The sequence below is a fragment of the Lissotriton helveticus genome, chromosome 2_1 (genome assembly GCF_964261635.1).
Source record: "Lissotriton helveticus chromosome 2_1, aLisHel1.1, whole genome shotgun sequence".
NCBI classification, from domain to species: Eukaryota; Metazoa; Chordata; class Amphibia; order Caudata; family Salamandridae; genus Lissotriton; species Lissotriton helveticus.
The window spans coordinates 350065247-350084516 of NC_136059.1; the positions used below are offsets into that span (position 1 = coordinate 350065247).

Sequence of the window (19270 nt, forward strand, 5' to 3'; positions counted from 1 at the left end):
GCAATAACGTTCGCATTGTGGGTGTCCCGGAGAATTCTGCCGACCTGCCTGTTGATGTCCTGGTGGAGGACCTCGTGCTGAAGCATCTGGTACCGAAAGGCCTAAGTAAATTCTTCGCTGTGGAACGGGCCCACCGTGTCCCGGGTGGCAAGCCAAGGTTGGGGGCCGCTCCGCGGCCCATAATTGCTAGACTCTTCAATTTTCGTGATAGAGACGCTATCCTGCAAGCTTCGCGAACCAATGGGCCCACTAAATTTGAGAACGTTTCAATTAGTTTTTACCCGGACTTCACCCAGGCAGTACAGAAACAAAGGATGGGCTTTACGGGTGTGAAAAAGCGACTCAGAGACCTGGGACTGAAATATGCTATGCTTTTCCCGGCCCGCCTGAGAATCGAGCATGCTGATCGTGCGTTCTTCTTTGACCGCCCTGAGGTGGTTAGTGACTGGTTGGACACTTTATCGTCGCGTCATGAGGGCCCAGAGGACTCGAGAGGCGCTGAGGGAGGCGTGGAGGGCCAGGAGCAGTGAGTCTATGTCGGCGAGCCAGAATCCGTTGCAGTGGCTTAGAGACTATGTTTCAAGCATGGTGTGAATGCCCGGGGGTGGGGGGGGTTCAGGGGATCTTCCTCCTCTGGGGACTTTTCTCTCTTTCTGTAGGTTAGTTCAATGGGGCGACAGGCACACTGCAAGTTGGGGTGGCTCTTAGGTCTACCGCAGGGGTGCAGGGAGGGGGGTTTGAATTTGAGGGGTTCACTGGGGGTGGTGGGGGGGTTCTTTTCTTTTTGCTTGTTCCGAGGCTGTGCTTTGCTTTACATTTGCTTTCATGTGACTGTTTCGAGATGGGGAGGGCGGCCAGTCTCCTTCCGGGATGGGGGGCTTAGGGTGTTGACCTGGAATGTTAACGGTCTTGGGGACAGAATAAAACGTGGGATTGTGCTACAATACTTGAAGAGATGTTCCCCGGATGTGGTCTTGCTCCAGGAGACCCATTTGGTGGGCAATACATGTCATGCACTGAACAGAAGAGGCTATCGTTTGGTGGCGCACTCCGGCTTTACCTCGGGATCGAGAGGGGCTGGTATCCTGGTCAGGAACTCCCTTCCCCTGGAATTGGATAGTACAGTGTTGGATGACAGAGGCCGCTATGCCGGCATTACGGGGAGATGGGAGGGGAAATTGATTTCCATACTGTCTATTTATGTTCCGCCTGGGCTGCAATCTACCACATTCGCCGACTTGGGTGAGGTCATTCTGGGTTTACCCGATGGATTGCTGGTGTTGGGTGGAGACTTTAACTCTGTGGCGAATGGAGAGAGTGATCGTAGCCCCCCTAGGCTCCTCCCTACATCGCAGTTATGGTTGGGGAAATTCTTGGATGCCTTTGGGTTGGCCGACTGTTGGAGACAACCTCACCCTGGCCGGCTTCAGTATACTTTCCACTCGGGAGCCCATGGAAGTCTCTCGAGACTTGACTATATCCTCGTGCCGATGGTGCAGTTGATCTCTGTGCGTGAAATTAAACACTTGGCTAGAGGGATCTCAGACCACTCCCCGATTTGGCTCCACTTAGATATCTGTTTGGGGACTGGGGGCCGAATTGCCCCGATCAACCCATGGCACTTTCAGAATCCCAAAATCAGATCTGAGGTGGTCAAATGCATGAATTTTTATTTTGCCGAAAATGAGGGGTCGGTATCTTCCCCAGTCTCCCTATGGGAGGCCTATAAAACTGTGATCCGTGGTCAGACTTTGTCCCTGGTTGCTGATGAGAAGCGGCGTAAACAAGAAGAGGTGGCACGCTTGGAGTCTGAGATTACTGGGTTGGAGGAACGGTTGGAGGCTGGGGTTACGCCTGAGACGCTGCATGTTTTGGCTCTCAAGCAATCCGATTACAGAGCTTTGGTGACTGCCTCGGCTGAGGCAATGCATCGTATGCAGCAGGGGCGTCTCTATGATGTGGGTGATAAAGCGGGGAAGTTGCTTGCTTGGCTGGATAGGCAAGATAGATTGAATCGTGTAGTGCCTGTGGTTGAGAGTGTTGATGGAGCGCAAGTCGTGGACCCGGTTGGGATAGTCGAGGTGTTTGCCCAGCACTTTCGGGTCGTGTACGCGCCGGTTTCGGGCTTGCCGGAGGAGGACTCGCGTTTGCTACTTCGTGATCTTGAGTTGCCCAGTCTCTCGGAATCGGACGGGGTGTTGATGGAGGCTGATTTCTCCATCGATGAGGTTGCGCTCGCTATTCGCTCTCTTCGTTCAGGGAAGGCTTCGGGCCCTAACGGTATACCGGTTGAGCTGTACAAGTTATGCCCAGACAAAATGGTGCCGTATCTGCTACGTATGTTTGCGGCGTCGCGAGACCTTGGATTTCTCCCCAGGGACCAGAGGCTGGCCTCTATTATAGTCATTCATAAAGGCGGCAAGCCCCGCGAGCGCTGCTCATCGTATCGCCCGATTTCCCTTTTAAACGCTGAACCCAAGATATTGGCGAAAATACTGGCGAATCGACTGGCCACGGTGATTAGCGGACTGGTTCACCCTGATCAGTCCGGTTTTATCCCCCAGCGCAATACTGCACTCAATCTTCGTCGTCTGCATGGCGTCCTCGCGAGGGCGGGATCTCTTCGTGAACCGGCCATCTTGGTTTCTCTTGATGCTTCGATGGCCTTTGATACGGTCGAGTGGCCATATTTGTGGGCCACTCTCGCCAAGTTCGGCTTCGGCCCAAAATTTATTGCATGGGTTAAACTCCTGTATGAACAGCCGTTGGCGCAGGTGGTGGTAAATGGTAGAGCTTCGGAGCCCTTCGCTCTTGGGCGAGGCACGAGGCAGGGATGTCCTTTGTCGCCGCTGTTGTTCGCACTTGCGCTCGAGCCGCTGGCCGCCTGGCTTCGATGGGAACCCTCCCTAAAAGGTATTCGGTGGTCCCCTGATTTCGAGGACCGTGTATCGTTATATGCCGATGACATCTTGTTGTATTTGACGTCCCCCCGTAAGTCACTGGGAGTTCTCTTTGATGTTCTGCGCTCCTTTGGACGTAACTCCGGGTTGGTTATCAATTGGTCCAAATCCTGTATCTTCCCGCTCACCGGTGACCCTCTTTCTTTGCCCCGAGTATGCCCGATCCCGGTTCGTACTGAAGGTTTTAAGTATTTGGGGATTTATGTTTCACTTGACCCTGTGTTGCGCTATGACCAGAACTTGTTGCCCCCGCTCGCCCGGCTTCGGTCGGACGTCGCGGCTTGGTGTAATCTGCCCTTATCCCCCCTGGGACGGGCGGCCTTGTTTAAGATGATGTCTCTTCCCCGGTTCTTGTATGCCGTGCAAAACACTCTTGATCTAGTGCCGGCTAGCTACTTTCGCGAAATCGAGTGCCTCCAGAGGAAGCTAGTGTGGGCTGGCCGACCCCGTATTGCATTGGCTAAGCTCACGTTGCCCTGGTACGATGGGGGCATTGCGTTACCTGATATACGACGATATTATTGGGCATCTCAATTGAGTGCTGTAAACCATGCTATGTACGGTCCAGTTCCTAATCCTGCTTTCGAAATGGACCGGTTGCTCTTACCCGGGGGGGACTACTACAGGGCATTCTATTCTCGAGGTGCTAGGAAGAATTGGACGGGACCCACTGGAGTGGCAGTGCGGGTGTGGGGCAGCGCAACCGCGGCTACTGGATGGACAGATAGGTTGACCAGAGCGACCCCTCTGTTTGCCGCGGAGAGGCTGGGTGAACTATGGACTTCAAAAGGGTTTGATAGATGGGAGCTCATCGGGATCAGTAAGTTGGGTGACTTCTGGGTTAAGGATAGAGTTAAGACCTTTGCTGAATTACAGCAGGAATATGGATTGAATGATTCGGAATTTTTTCGATACCTTCAGGTTCGTCATGCCATTGGGTCGGTTTTTCCGGCCGGTTCTGACATCCCGAAGAGCTCCCCCCTGGAAGACAGGGTGCTGGACGGTCATGTTCCAGACAGCACTATCTCCCTTATTTATAAGAAGCTTATTAATACTCGATCGGACTTGCTTGTTCACCTACGTAGTACCTGGACTAACGATGGGTTGGAGCTGGATGATGAGGATTGGCAGGCCGCGATATCCTCTCCTAAAGAGGTTGCGATTCCGGCGCGTTTGCGACTCGTTCAGCTGAAAATTCTGCACCGGGTCTATGTCACGGGTCCCCGATTGATGCATATGGGTTTCTCTGAGGATGGACTGTGTCGGCGGGGCTGTGATGTGCTTGCTACCTTCCTCCACATAGTGTGGGAGTGTCCGGAGGTTGTGTCCTTTTGGAATGGAATACATGCGGTGATGAGTGAAGTTACGAATGTTCAGCTGCTACCTGAAGCCAGGCGCTGTCTCTTGAATGTATGGGAACCGAATGATTGTAATGTTGCGCAGACTCAATGGGTGACACTGGGGAACATGGTTGCGAAGAGGGACATTGCACAATTGTGGGGATCTCAGAGGGCTCCATCAATCTCCAGGTGGGAAGACAATATGGACTGGTGCATGTTCAGGGAGAAGATTGTTTATATTTCCCGTGGCAGGCCCAAAAAATGGGGTAGGGTATGGGACCAATGGAACTCATTCCGTGGGGATATATGCGACCCCCCTTTCGTTGATCCTCCTGACACTCCTTGTTCCCCTTGACTGTACGTTTCGACTCCTTCCTTTACTGTGTTATCGATAGTTCACTGGCTCTGGGTCCCCCTCCTTCCCCCCCCCCCCTTTTTATTCTCCTGAAGGTTCTCCTGTTTCTTCATATTGTCTTTGGACTGTCTCTCCCCGCATCATATGGAACAGACACAATAATTAGGGCATGGCCTTGTTTTTCTTTATTTCGTTTTTTCTTTGTTTGGTTGTTTAAAAATGAAGCCTTTCTATATCCTGTCGTTCTGGAATTAACCGATATCATGCATCATGGCTGCCGGACCCCTGGTTGTCGGCTGATGAGCTGTGTAACATTACGTTGATTTGCGAAACTGCACTAGCCGGCCCAGTGGGTTGTAAGCATATATCTGTATTTTATTTCTTGCAAATAAAGGTTTCTAATAAAAAAAAATAAAAAAAAAAGAATGTAATTTACGAAAAAGTATGGAGCGCCAAATATTAGGTGTGACGTGATGTGCTATGTATTGCTAGTCAACAATAGTAAAAACCTCTGGGAAATGTTTGCTAATGGATTCAGGGGGAAAGAGGAAATATCAACAGTTAAAGTTACAGAAGAAAATATGTTTTTCTTTCTAGCAAATTGCATGCCAGGGGACCTCTTAGGGATGAATGAACCCAGTTAGAAAGAATTGGAGCTTGCAGTTACTATAGGGCAATTATACAAATTACAAAATTTGAAAAAGGGAGAAGGCTGAGGGGCCCTTATGTAAGTCTTTAAAGGGCCACATTTTCACAAAGCATGTAAAGTACAGAACTGGTTAGCTGTTCAGGTTCTTTATAGACTTTTAAGTCTGTAGCTGGTTTAGTAGATAGGGCTCAGGTGCTAGACTGCAACCTCCTAGATCTGGAGATGCACTTTCTTGCAGAAACATGGGCACAGTTATCTGGCACAGGCAGTTTAGAGATTGTTGGGAGAATTTAAGACGAGGTCCAAGGATCCTAGACCTGGAATATTTCCTTTATTTTTTGTGATTTTATTGTGAGGTGCTACTGCTAGAGGCCCTGTACCACTCCAGCCTCGTATTCATAAACGTGTTTTTGAGTGTTGAGCATTAGCTCTTCTTTGCATTATATAGTTGTTATCAGCGATGGTAGAACTTTATTTAAATCAATATTATCCATAGAGAAAGATTGTCCAATATGTGTCGTGAATAATGTCTTTATTATTGATGTAACATATGGTGCTCTAACAATATAGCAACCAAACAGCCGACACGTGTTTCGCCCTCCCGTCGGTAGGACCTGGCTTTCTCAAGGCTTTTTGAATAGGATTTGTGGTCTATACAACTCACATAAATCGCAGCTTGTTATTCTTCAAATCAAATAAAATAAAAACATGTTGTTTTTTCATCAAATCCGAAGTCCGAGGTCAATCCTTCGCGGGTACACTCAAGAATTAGCGTGCGAAGGATTGACCACGGACTTTGGATATGACGAAAAAACAACATATATTTATTTTATTTGATTTGAAGAATAACAAGCTGCACACCGCTTAGCCATGGGATTTCTAAGCCCCTGTCACAGCGTAGACAGTCCTTAATAATCAGCTGTGTCAAGGATGCCGTTTCGTTCTTCCACACTGCAACCCACATGAGTGCCGGACGTGCCCGAATAAAATGATTAAATAAAATTAATATTGAGCTTTTTGTGAAATATGTATTAGGGGGGTAGAAATTGGGACGTTCAGTAATTTCCTGCAAAATCTATGTTCTTCCTGCTGGATTACAGACCAGTTGGCCGTTCCCCAGATCTCGGTGCCGTATGTGGCTACCGGAGTGCACTGAAGTTTATACATTTTCTGTACAGCTAAAAGCGCACCCGTGGTCTTTGAACGAGGTAAGATTAAGATCGAATTGGTGGCCTTTGAGAACTTGTTCCTGGCGTGAGCTAAATTCTCACTCCAGGAGCCGTTCGCAGCAAAGGCCAATCCTAAATAAACAAAAGATCTTACCGATGTCAATTTTTGGCCATCTATCGCAATCGGGCCTATGTCGCGCTTCCCCGGGCCACTGCTCATTAAAAACGATTTCTTAAAATTCACCCGCAGGTCTAATTTGTTCATGTAAATGTTAAAATTTTGAATAAGAAGACAGTGAATTTGGAGTACGCCCTATAAGAACCGCATCGTCTGCATAAAGCAGCACTGGAATGGGCTCTTTGTTAATATATGGGACATCTTTGGTTGCCAATAACAGAGAGGCATTGAGGCTGTTGATATATATAATAAAAAGCAGGGGGCCAACACGCATCCTTGTCTGACCCCCCCCTGCCAATATTGATAGGCCCCGAAACCTCTCTGCCCGCCCCAATCCTTACTTGGGCCTTGAGGTCACTATGCAAATATGCCAGAAAATTTACCATAATTTCGTCCAATCCACCAGCCAACAGGATTGCCCACAGCCTTGACCTATTGACTAGGTGAAAGGCTGGGGACAAGTCCATGAAAGCCATGTAGACAGGGGACCTCTTTGCGATCGCGTCTTTACCAATAATTAGGTTTAGGTTGAGGCATTGTTCCTTGGTTCCTACCTTACCCCTAAAGCCCAACTGGCATGGATCTAGGATGTCGTTTGCTTCTATCCAATCCACAATTTTGTTACACAGGACACTTCCTAGGATTTTGAGGGTGTTCGGGAGATAGGTCGATAGATCTCTTCCGTGTAATTGTCGACCTATCTCCCTTCTTAAAGATCAGGACTATTATACTTTTAGCCCAAGTTTCAGGTATCTTTGCCAATGTCAGGTTATTAAAAATATTCAAAAGCAGCTGGGCCCAGAAAGCCGGGTTCTACTTAATTAAGTCGATAGGGAGCCCGTCTGGGCCTGGCGCTTTATTGCCTAAACTCTGGTTAATCGCTTCCACTACTTCTGAAATACTTATGTCTATAGGTATTGGGTTACCTGGGTTAAAGGTTGATTCGCATGGAGATGGAGTGGAATAAATAGCTGAGAAATGATCAACCCATGCGTCGCTAGCAATATTGCAGCTAATCAGGGTCAGAGACTGGCCCATAGAACAAACTTTCCTGACCGCTGCCCAGAAGATATTACCATTTTTTGTACTAGCATCCTCTGACAATTTATCCCATCGTTCCCTCAGGAGTTCATTCTTCCTGCATCCTTCCTTATATTCCTCTCTAGCCTATTTGACTTCTGTTGGGCACCTCGGCGTGGTAGCTAAGGCCTTCCGTAAGTTCCTATTCACTTGGGAACAATCATGGTTAAACCATCTAGGGATGGGTGCCACCTTAGGGGGGTTTAGAAAGGATGGATTTGACCGTCTGACAGATCTTCCCAAAATCCTCAATTATCTGCACTGGTGGTAATTCTAGTGAGAGGCAGGAATCAATAAGATGCATATTATCCTTTACCAGTTTCCCAAAAGTTTCCGAATTATCTGCCCCCTTCCAGCACAATCTTAAGTTGTCAGTTGATACAACTAAATTTGCAGCCCCACATTCGGTCTGAAAGATCGGCCATTGGGCTGTGTATATCATTACCTGAATGGGGTTGTGGTCTCCGAAGTCAGAGGGTACGACTTCGGCAGAGACCAACTGTTTTTCAATCAGAGGGCATACAAAAATGTAATCAATTATGGATCTACCCCTGTAAGTTGGATGATTGTTCGTGGTTGACCCTACGACCAAGTCGATAACATTGGATAAGTTATGCGATTTAGTCAGACGTTCGAATTCTCTGCCTCTGCTAATAGATTGTGCGAAATAAGCTGTTCCTTTATTAGATCCCATATCATTAATTTTGGCATTGAAATCACCCCCCACTACTATGCCCAAGAGGTCCCCGTTATTAGATTGGTTATCCAAATCTAAGATAAAATCAAAAAGCTTTATAAAACTCTTGTTTGGAACTGACTGAAAATCGTTATTATAAAAATGTATCAAATAAAAGTGGATCCCTCTTTTAAACAATACAGCTTGATAATCTAAACTGTGAGTTGCGATTACCTTGAAACTTCCCCCGGCTGCCACGTTAACCCCTTCACTGCGGCGTCTATTCCGCCGCAGTGCTAAGGGGGCAGGGCGGCCGCGCGGCGGCCGCATGCTGGTGACGGAACCGCTCCATCACCAGCCGCGGTTGGGCTGTGCTTGTGACGGAGCGGTTCTGTCATGGCCCGCCCCGCTCAATAGAACGCTCAGCGCAGGCGCGGAATTCGCACCGCGCATGAGCGGCGAGCGGGCCATGACGGAACCGCTCCGTCATCAGCACAGCGCACCCGCAGCTGATGACGGAGCGGTTCCGTCATCAGCGTGCAAGGGGTTAATCCCCATAAACAATCCTCCAGATGGTCTTCCCATCCTAGGTGTTTGGGATAGCACACAAAAACAATGAAAACCTTCAATATATAGATCTTCAGTGGCCCAGGTTTCCTGGAACATGAGAATGTCGTAATCCCTAATCCAATTTACCCATTCTGTGTTATCAAGTTTTGTTCGGAGACCTGCCACGTTCCAGCTCAGTACACTCAGACTAGCTCCATTGTCACTTTTTGCTAAATCTGTCCTCCCTTGGGCACAATTAGGTCTGATTAGTGTGTTTTGGGTTAGCGTGTCACTAGCATCTACAACCGATAGCATGTTTGATGGTCAATCTTGCAAATCCAAACTGGAGAGGACTTGGTAATTATTCGCTAGGGAGATAGCTGTTCTAGTGCCTCTATTTGGGGTTAAAGGTGGCTTGTAAAAGTAGCCCAGAGGGAGCGTACTGATGTTAGTCGGAGGGTTAAATGTCTCATCAGTAACAGATAAAAGGTGGCGCACCAGCTGGGGCCTTCTAAAATTTAGGACAATGCAATCCCCCTCTAAGCATTTGTTTGAGGGTCCAACCCACCCTACTCTCCTGGCCATGATTATATCCTCCCTTCTAGTTAATTCAACATCTCCCCATGTCTAGCTGGAACTACAGAGGATTTACAGCCTGATGTGAAGATATGTTCAAATTGCAAATTAATCTATACAAATCAAGTGCTGAAGAAGCAAGTATAGTTGCAAAGGAATGTTTTCTGAATTCTCTAATCAATGTCTCAAAAAGATAATCTTTACTATCATCGCTACTGCCATTAATATTGCAACATCAGAACGATTAATAAAAGCTTGTCAATTGATCCCATAGTATATTCCCATAAATCTGGTAAACATAAGAAAACATTTAGAAAACAAAAAAAATAGCCACCATACAAATATCATAACTAATAAACTATATTACAGAAAAATAATAAAGGTCAAATGAAGACTGATAATTTCAAATTATGTAAATGTTGTACTCCATGCAAACAAAATTGGCGATATGACATTATGTAAAAAGCCTTCCTAGTAGGCAGGAATCACATTTTGGTCTTCAGACCAGCCCAAGGTTTCAGCTACAAAATACTTACCATAAAGATGATAAGAATAAACTAACTAAAGGTTATTGTTATCTTGATTTTTATAGAACTTAACAACTATGTCAGAAAGATGGCTTTCAGAATATGCTACATTACTTACAGTACTTTATCTGCCTGAACAGTACTGACCTCAATATAAATGTAGTTGTAGGTTTTTTCGGCTTGCTGTATAAAAACTGCAAAGAGCGACAATACAGGTTGAGTACTAAAGAAAGTGCATTCCGACCATACAACCACTGCAGAGAAGGTAGCCAGCACAATGGCAAGCAACCTGTAGAACCACGGTCGTAGAAGGCATTCCCAGTACCATTCTGAAATGAATAAAAATGGTCATAGTAAAAAGTAGTTAACATTTGCAACATATTAAATCCTTCATATTATTTACAGTTTTAGAAAGTTTTACCTACCTGTACCAGTGGCTGTTTAATACTTCTAGGCACAAACACTTAGAAAAAGACCTTGGAGAGAGCAAGAACATTTGATCCTATAGATATACGTGCAGTGTTTGACTATTATAACCTACATGAACACCGAGAAGTGCATGCACTAACTTAGTTTAATGCAGGGGACGAGTCCCGTACAGAAATAAGCCTTAACTTGGTAAATTTTGGGACTGTTTTGTCAGTCACATGAGATGAACTATGGAATATGAATCACACAGTACAGAGAGTGTATAAATGTCGACATAAGTGAAAGCTGTTCAAACTTCAACCCAAAATTACTAAGTAGCAGTGTTTTTTTTGTTGTATTTCCCTTTGTTTGCTAGTATGGGCATAATAAATAATCTGCCTTCCAGTGTCATAATCCTATTTGATGCCAGAGCCAAGAGTTCTATTTCATTTGTTATCCTGTGGGTTTTCTTGAAGTAAAAAATAAACCCATCCAAAGCAGGGGTGGGGTTTGTGCCTACTGGACCTTAGGATATCCGCTTTCTTCTGCAACGTCCAATAAAAGCACCTTCTTTTCATGCACTGCGACATATCAAGGCATTGAACAATCTATGCCCAGGCCACTCTGAGTGCAATCATACGAATCAACACCAGTTCTCCTTTAAGCTACCTTGGAGTACAATATGTATGAATAGGTCAGTGTGAGAAGCATCCATAACAATGCATGGTGTTTTGAGGTGATGCATAAACTCTCATTGAGGAAATAATGCTAACCCATGGTATAAAACTGCGGCTTAGCCTCGTAAGGCCCCTAACAAGAGCGTAATATGTAACAATCAGAAGCCATTGCACCTCAATCGGCCCCAAGCAAGGGAAGCAGCTCAGGCATACTTCAGCAAAAACATGGGCTCACTGAACAAACATGCATTATTAAAGCAGTACCTCTTACATGCTGTTTGCTACATTGAGCAATATGGTATCCGAAGCACCCAATATTACTTGAGCAACATCCAGGAACATCTGACAACATGTACTCTGGGTAGGACGCACGCAAGGGATAATTCTGTCCTTTGTGGAGATACATTTTGACCTTTCTGTGGACAGCTGACTCGCCTGAAGCCTTATCTGGTGCTCTGTGATCCCCGAAAATTTATTTAGAGGAGCAATGCAGTGAAAGTGATATACAATAAATGGTCCTATGGAACGAAACATCAGATTGCTCAACTCCAAGATTTCCCTACACGCCAAACATGACAGCTAATTCTAAGTAATGTTTCTCCTATGTACCAATGAAAGGCACTAGATCATGTTTTTAAATCATTCATATAAAATGCATGATTGATACCAACGTTTTTGATATATAGGTGACAGCCCAACTTATCACACACATCCAGTTAGTCAAAATAACTCTTATTTAAGCACCTACAGAAAAATCCGTTTCCGGTGTCAGTTTTTACTTTCTGCGCGATAACTAGACAGGCCCAGGGCACTGCCTCTAGGTGGTTTTTATGCTCCGATACACAGAAACTAAATGGTAAAAAAAAGGCTTAATGTGAGGGTGCCAGGTAAGGAATAGCAGTTTAGTCATCAGACACCTCTTATTAACTGATCACCACGCCCACTCTAACAATACGTTTCACTTACAAAAACAAACAATATATGTGTAGAATGTATGAATTAAACTCAGCATCTGGAAATCAGTCCGTTTTGTTTATTGCTATGCACTCCAGACTGGGACCAGCCTTATGCAAATCAGACGCTGTCCTGTTCCAGTAGGAACTGGCTAGCCAGATGCCCAGGAGATGGAAACACAATGATCCCCAGACCAGTCTGTGCCATCTTGGACTTTATCAGCGAGGTGAAACAGTGTGCACGGAACTCTTGTGTGGGCATACTGGTCATGCTCAGAGACCCTCATTAACCTAAATAAACAAGCATTTGCAATGCAGTAGGTCTCGCATTTACACAAGTTTGAGCTATTGGCATTGTAAATGACAATGCCTTTTACTTATGTTTTGGTTTTTAAAACATAAATAAAAGACATTGTCATTTACAATGCCAATAGCTTCAACTCGCGTAAATGAGAGACCTATTGCATTGCAAATGCTTGTTGCATCCCAGCAACTTGGTGCTGCTCTGCATGGGAATTGCTACCAGGAGAATGGCATTGCTGTCCAGAACGGCCCTTTCCTTCCCGACTTCAGTGCATGGCTCCACTTTTACCCTTACTTTATCAGTACCACAAAATCAGTACTTCGAGGTTATTTTTTGCCCAAATATTCTTCTGGGGGACAGTTCCATGGATTTACAACACAGTCAGTAAATCAAGGCTATTACACTACAAGTCATAGGCAGGACCACTGGAATAACGCAATATTGTGGCCGCCGCGTTTTCGGAGTATTTACATATTTTCCACACTTGCCGCATGATTCAGATTTTCTGTATCAGTTGCAAACATTGATTCTAGCTCAGATGTATCAAAAGAGGCTCTAAAAAGCATCGCCGTGGTCCCCCGGGGGGACAGGCGCTTTGCATTTCCATTTCATTGCAGACGGCTGTATTTGGGTGTTAGAGTGCTGCTAATGAGGAGAAACGTTTGCCCAGACAGTACTACTGTGTTGTAAAATTACAAAAGAGCAAAATATTGCGACAGAATGTGCCATGTTATGCTGCTTCATTGCACCTCTTCTGTGTCTGATTACGTTCGTACCTCTCCAGTCCCTGCAGCACCTGTTCTGACCTGGATCTCAGGCTCTACACCAGCTCTGCTGACCTGGTTCTCTGACTCTACAGCAGCTCTGCTGACCTGGTTCTCTGGCTCCACAACGGCTCTGCTGACCTGGTTCTAAGTCTCTACAGCAGCTCTGCTGACCTGGTTGTCTGGAACTACAGCAGCTTGCTGACCTGGTTCTCTGGCTCTACAACACCTCTGCTGCCCTGGTTCGCTGACCTGGTTCTCTGGCCCAGTTCTCTGGCCATAGAGCAGCTCTGCTGACCTCGTGCTCTGGCTCTACAGCAGCTCTGCAGACCTGGTTCTCGGTCTCTAGAGCAACTCTGCTGACCTTATTCACTAGCTCTACAGCGGCTCTGCTGACCCTGATCTCTGGCACTACAGCAGCTCTGCTGACTTGGTTCTCTGGCTCTACAGCAGCTCTGCTGACCTGGTTCATTGGCTCTACAGCAGCTCTGCTGACCTGGTTCTCTGACTCTACAGCAGCTCTGCTGACCTGGTTCTCTGGCTCCACAACGGCTCTGCTGACCTGGTTCTAAGGCTCTACAGCAGCTCTGCTGACCTGGTTCTCTAGAACTACAGCCGCTTGCTGACCTGGTTCTCTGGCTCTACAACACCTCTGCTGACCTGGTTCGCTGACCTGGTTCTCTGGCCCAGTTCTCTGGCCATAGAGCAGCTCTGCTGACCTCGTGCTCTGGCTCTACAGCAGCTCTGCAGACCTGGTTCTCGGTCTCTAGAGCAACTCTGCTGACCTTATTCACTAGCTCTACAGCGGCTCTGCTGACCCTGATCTCTGGCACTACAGCAGCTCTGCTGACTTGGTTCTCTGGCTCTACAGCAGCTCTGCTGACCTGGTTCATTGGCTCTACAGCAGCTCTGCTGACTTGGGTCTCTGGGTTTAGAGTGACTCTGCTGAGCTGGTTCTCTGGCTCTAAAGCAGCTCTTCTGACCTGGTTTCTGTGGCTTTACATCAGCTCTGCTGACCTGGTTCTATGGCTCTAAAGCAGCGCTGCTGACCTGGTTCTCTGGCTCTACAGCAGCTCTGCTGACCTGGTTCTCTGGCTCTACAGCAGCTCTGCTGACCTGGTTCTCTGGCTCTACAGCAGCTCTGCTGACCTGGTTCTCTGGCTCTACAGCAGCTCTGCTGAACTGGTTTGCTGTCTCTACAGCAGCTCTGCTGACCTGGTTTGCTGTCTCTACAGCAGCTCTTCTGAGCTGGTTTGCTGGCTCTACAGCAGCTCTGCTGAGCTGATTCTCTGGCTCTACAACGGCTCTGCTGACCTGGTTCTCAAGCTCAACAGCAGCCTGCTGACCTGGTTCTCAGGCTCTAGAACGAGTCTGCTGACCTGGTTCTCTGGGTCTAGAGCGCCTTTGCTGACCTGGTTCTCTGGCTCTAGCGTAGCTTTGCTGACCTGGTTCTCTGACTCTACAATGGCTCTGCTGATCCGGTTCTCTGGCTCTAGAGCAGCTCTGCTGGCCTAGTTCTCTGTCTCTACAGCAGCTCTGATGACCTGGTTTTCTGGCTCTACAACGGCTCTGCTGACCTGGTTCTCTGGCTCTACAGAAGCTCTGCTGACCTGGTTCTCTGGCTCTACAGCAGCTCTGCTGACCTGGGTCTCAGGCTCTAGAGCTGCTCTGCTGACCTGGTTCTCTGGCTCTACAGCAGCTCTGCTGACCTGGTTCTCTGGCTCTACAGCAGCGCTGCTGACCTGGTTCTCTGGCTCTACAGCAGTTCTGCTGACTTGGTTCTCTGGCTCTACAGAAGCTCTGCTGACCTGGTTCTCTGGCTCGACAGCAACCTGCTGACCTGCTTCTCAGGCTCTAGAACGAGTAGGCTGACCTGGTTCTCTGGCTCTATAGAAGCTCTGCTTACCTGGTTCTCTGTCTTTACAGCAGCTCTGCTGACCTGGGTCTCAGGCTCTAGAGCTGCTCTGCTGACCAGGTTCTCTGGCTCTACAGCAGCTCTGCTGACCTGGTTCTCTGGCTCTACAGCAGTTCTGCGACCTGGTTCTCTGGCTCTACAGAAGCTCTGCTGACCTGGTTCTCTGGCTCGACAGCAGCCTGCTGACCTGGGTCTCAGGCTCTAGAACGAGTCTGCTGACCTGTTTCTAGCATAGCTTTGCTGACCTGATTCTCTGGCTACAGAGCAGCGCTGCTGACCTGGTTCTCGGACTCTACAATGGCTCTGCTGATCCAGTTCTCTTGCTCTAGAGCAGCTCTGCTGGGCTAGTTCTCTGGCTCTACAGCAGCTCTGCTGACCTGGTTTTCTGGCTCTACAACGGCTCTGCTGACCTGGTTTTTTGGCTCTACATAAGCTCTGATTACATGGTTCTCTGGCTCTACAGCAGCTCTGTTGACCTGGGTCTCAGGCTCTAGAGCTGCTCTGCTGACCTGGTTCTCTGGCTCTACAGCAGCTCTGCTGACCGGGTTCTCTGGCTCTACAGCAGCGCTGCTGACCTGGGACTCTGGCTCTACAGCAGGTCTGCTGACCTGGTTCTCTGGCGCTCTACTGCAGCTTGCTGACCGGGTTCTCTAACTCTAGAGAGGCTCTGCTGACCTAGTTCTCAGGCTCTACAGCAGCTTGCTGACCTGCATCTCTGGTTGTAGAGCAGCTCTGTTGGCCTGGTTCTCTGGCTTTAGAGCAGCTTCCCTGACCCGCTTCTATGGCTCTGCAAAGGCTCTGCTGACCTGGTTCTCTGGCTCTACATCAGCTCTGCTGACCTGGTTCTCTGGCTCTACAGCAGCTCTGCTGACGTGGTTCTCTGGCACTACAACACCTCTGCTGAACTGGTTCTCAGGCTCTACAACGGCTCCGCTGACCTGGTTCTATGGCTCTACAGCAGCTTGCTGACCGGGTTCTCTAGCTCTAGAGCGGCTCTGCTGACCTAGTTCTCAGGCTCTACAGCAGCTTGCTGACCTGGTTCTCTGGTTGTAGAGCAGCTCTGTTGGCCTGGTCTCTGGCTTTAGAGCGGCTTCCCTGACCCGCTTCTATGGCTCTGCAAAGGCTCTGCTGACCGGGTTCTCTGGCTCTACATCAGCTCTGCTGACCTGGTTCTCTGGCTCTACAGCGGCTCTGCTGACGTGGTTCTCTGGCACTACAACACCTCTGCTGACCTGGTTCTCAGGCTCTACAACGGCTCTGCTGACCTGGTTCTGTGGCTCTACACCAGCTCTGCTGACCTTTATTTACAGCGCATTCAATGAGACAGTACAAAACCTTCTGAACAGCTGTGCAGCACTTTCAATGGGACATTACCAGAACTTCCCACCAGCTGCACATCATTTTCAAAGATGCAATACAAGCTCTTGTCATTAATTCTATAAATCTCTCGAAGGGACAGTACCAGCCATTGTCAAACTGTAGCGCACTTTCAGAGGGACAGTACCAGCACGTCTAAACACCACTTTCAATGTCTATCTACTTCAACTTCTCTGCAGCTCTACAGTACATTCAATGGGACAATACCAAAACTTCTGATCAGGGGTATAGCAGTTTAAGTGGAACAGTATCAGCATTTCTCCGCAGCTCTCCGGCACTTTCGTTAGGACAGCTCTTCTTACCAGTCTATACCACTTTAAATGAGAAAGTCCCGGCACTTCTCATCAACTGAAGAGATTTCAATGGGAATAATGCACTGTTCTGCTCTACAGCACTTTTTTGGAGCATGACCAACATTTCCCAGCATCTCTATGGAGCTTTCAATGGACACTGCTCTGCAGCTCTAATGCACCTTTATTGGGACAGTGTCAGCATTTCTCTGCAGCTCTACAGCACTTTTGTTAGGACAGTCCCAGCACTTCAACGCAGCTCTACGGCGCTCTCAGTGGAATGTACCAGCACTTGTCAGCATGTCTACAGTATGTTTAGAAAGACAGAGGTAGTCCCCGGCGGGACTGAGCTGCCTGGTTCGAGGCACAGAACCTGCCGTCTACGCAGCTCCCGCGGGTTGTGAGGCAGTAAGCCTCGGCCTATAACACGATATTTACTGCCAACTGTACAGAAACACTTACTGCTCTGGGGAGTAATTGCTGCCAATCCTCCCCCTAATCCTAATCGTTAAAATGTTGACATAACTTCCAATCCCAGCTTCCCCAGGAGTAGGCGTTGTGTGATCCCATGGCATGCCCCTTGTCTACCAAAACTGGGTGTTCTTAAAAGCACCAGATTAACATCAATCGCAATTCACAAACTCAGAGCCAGTTCTACGCACAAAAGCTAAACTGAGATTAGAAACAAGCGGAGTCTGTAAACTGAGGTATTTTTGTACACCTTCTACAAAAAATGGCGACGTCTAAATGCAAGATGCCATTAACCCCTTGGCCACGGCGGTAATTCCGCCGCGGCGCTAGGGGGCAGGGGGGCGGGCGGCCCCACCATGCTTGTGACAGAACCACTCCGTCACGAGCCGCGGTGGCGCTGTGCTTGTGACGGAATGGTTCCGTCACGGCCCCGCCCGCTCAATAGAACGCGCCGCGCAGGCGCCAAACCAGCACAGCCCCACTGTGGCTCGTGACGGAATGGTTCCGTCACGAACGCTCAAGGGGTTAAAGAACAGGGGGACGCAGGTTCAAATCCTGGCTCCCCTGTAGACCAATATGTGTGATCCAAGGAAAAGTTGAGCTTATTGTGATGCAGTTAGTGAAAAGTGAGAGCGTTTAGAACAAGCTGTCGCCATTGTGCGGATGGAAAAAAAGTGCTTATCGACTAATTGAAGGAAACAGTATAACGCTGCAAGGAAAAGATCCAGTCCTGATGGGCGGTCCCAAAATGAGAGAGGACGGTAACAAGGAGGGACTATTAAGCCTCACTATCAATCGGAAGCCAGCATTTACCATGGACGATGACGCCAGCCAATGAAAAATATGAGGGGGGCTTCCACACCACTTCTAAAACATACCCGAATACAGCACGCCTCACAAAGCGAGCAGCGCATGTGCTGCAACGCTAGGCTTGACCTAAAAAGTGTGGGGTTGCGTGCTAAAATTCATCTCAGCTACAAGCTCAAGCTGCTTTCAGTCCATTGTTTTATTGCCGAATATACTACTTCAGACATCGACCAGCCATAAGCAAATCAGACTCTGTCCTGCTACAACAAGGAACAGTTCAGCCCAAACTGCCAGGCCACGCCCCCCCCTGACAGAAACACAAACGACCCAACTGGATTAAGCTTTGTGGGTCCTCATTAGATTGCAAGCTGCACCTTACTAATGAGGCCCAGCGGGGGCGTGGCTTGGACTCCGCCGAGCATGGTCGCCTGAGCCCCGAGCTCCGAGCCGATCTCGGCATTTATCCTGGTTGATTCCTTCCCCGGCGGCGCCACCGACCCAGCGTAGTTCCTGGAGGACGAGGGGCACCTCGCCGGCGGCTGGGCATCTGAGAGGTCCCGCGGCTGCCTTGAAATCGGCGGCTGACAGGGAGCCTGGGCTCCGACTGCCGGCCATTTTGCCGAGGGCCTACTGCCGCTTCTGGATCCCCGGCCTCGATTTTGGAGGGGCCGCCGAGAGACCTGACCACCCGCGGATGTGCGGGAACCGGTGCGGCTCGGGGACTGGCCCTCTGGCGGAGGTAGACACGGGCATCCAACGCTAGTGCCCTGCGCCGATTGCGACAATTGGCCGGCAACCGCGAACGGAGGACCCAGACGGGGAAGAGCTGGGGCGTCACTGTGTCCAGACAGCGGTGTGGTGTAATCCAGAGGGGACCATCGCCCACGGCGGACCCGGCGGAGCAGGCGCTGAGAGGTGCTGTTTTGATCTGTGGCCGACTATCCGGTGCACCGGGACCGAGGATCCCGACCTAGGAGCGAAGCCTCCCTGGAGCTAGGAGCGGGGGACGGCGCTTGGCCTGCTGAGGGCCCGGTTGTTGTACTGGAGGGCTGAGGGCCGGTGAGCACTCGGAGGGCCTGATATTGCACTGAGGGGGCCGTGTCCCTGGCCCGGTGTGGACGCGGGCAGTGGCGCATTGGCGTCTGCGTCACGGGACCCGGAACATAGGAGGCCCCTGGCGGCCCTGCATCAACGGGGCTGGTCTCCCTGGCACGAACTTCTTGTCGCAGACCCCAGTGTGCACGG

General features: G+C 48.8%; 1 protein-coding gene across 2 annotated transcripts in view; it reads right to left on the bottom strand.

Moving 5' to 3' along the window:
* The window catches only part of LMBRD2 (LMBR1 domain containing 2), a 636504-nt gene that overhangs the window by 291902 nt on the left and 325332 nt on the right, over positions 1-19270 (bottom strand). For both annotated transcript variants that reach the window (XM_078674947.1, XM_078674948.1), the window contains exon 10: positions 10207-10388. In XM_078674947.1, coding sequence (XP_078531073.1) covers positions 10207-10388 — 182 coding nt within the window. The remainder of the gene's footprint in view (positions 1-10206; positions 10389-19270) is intronic.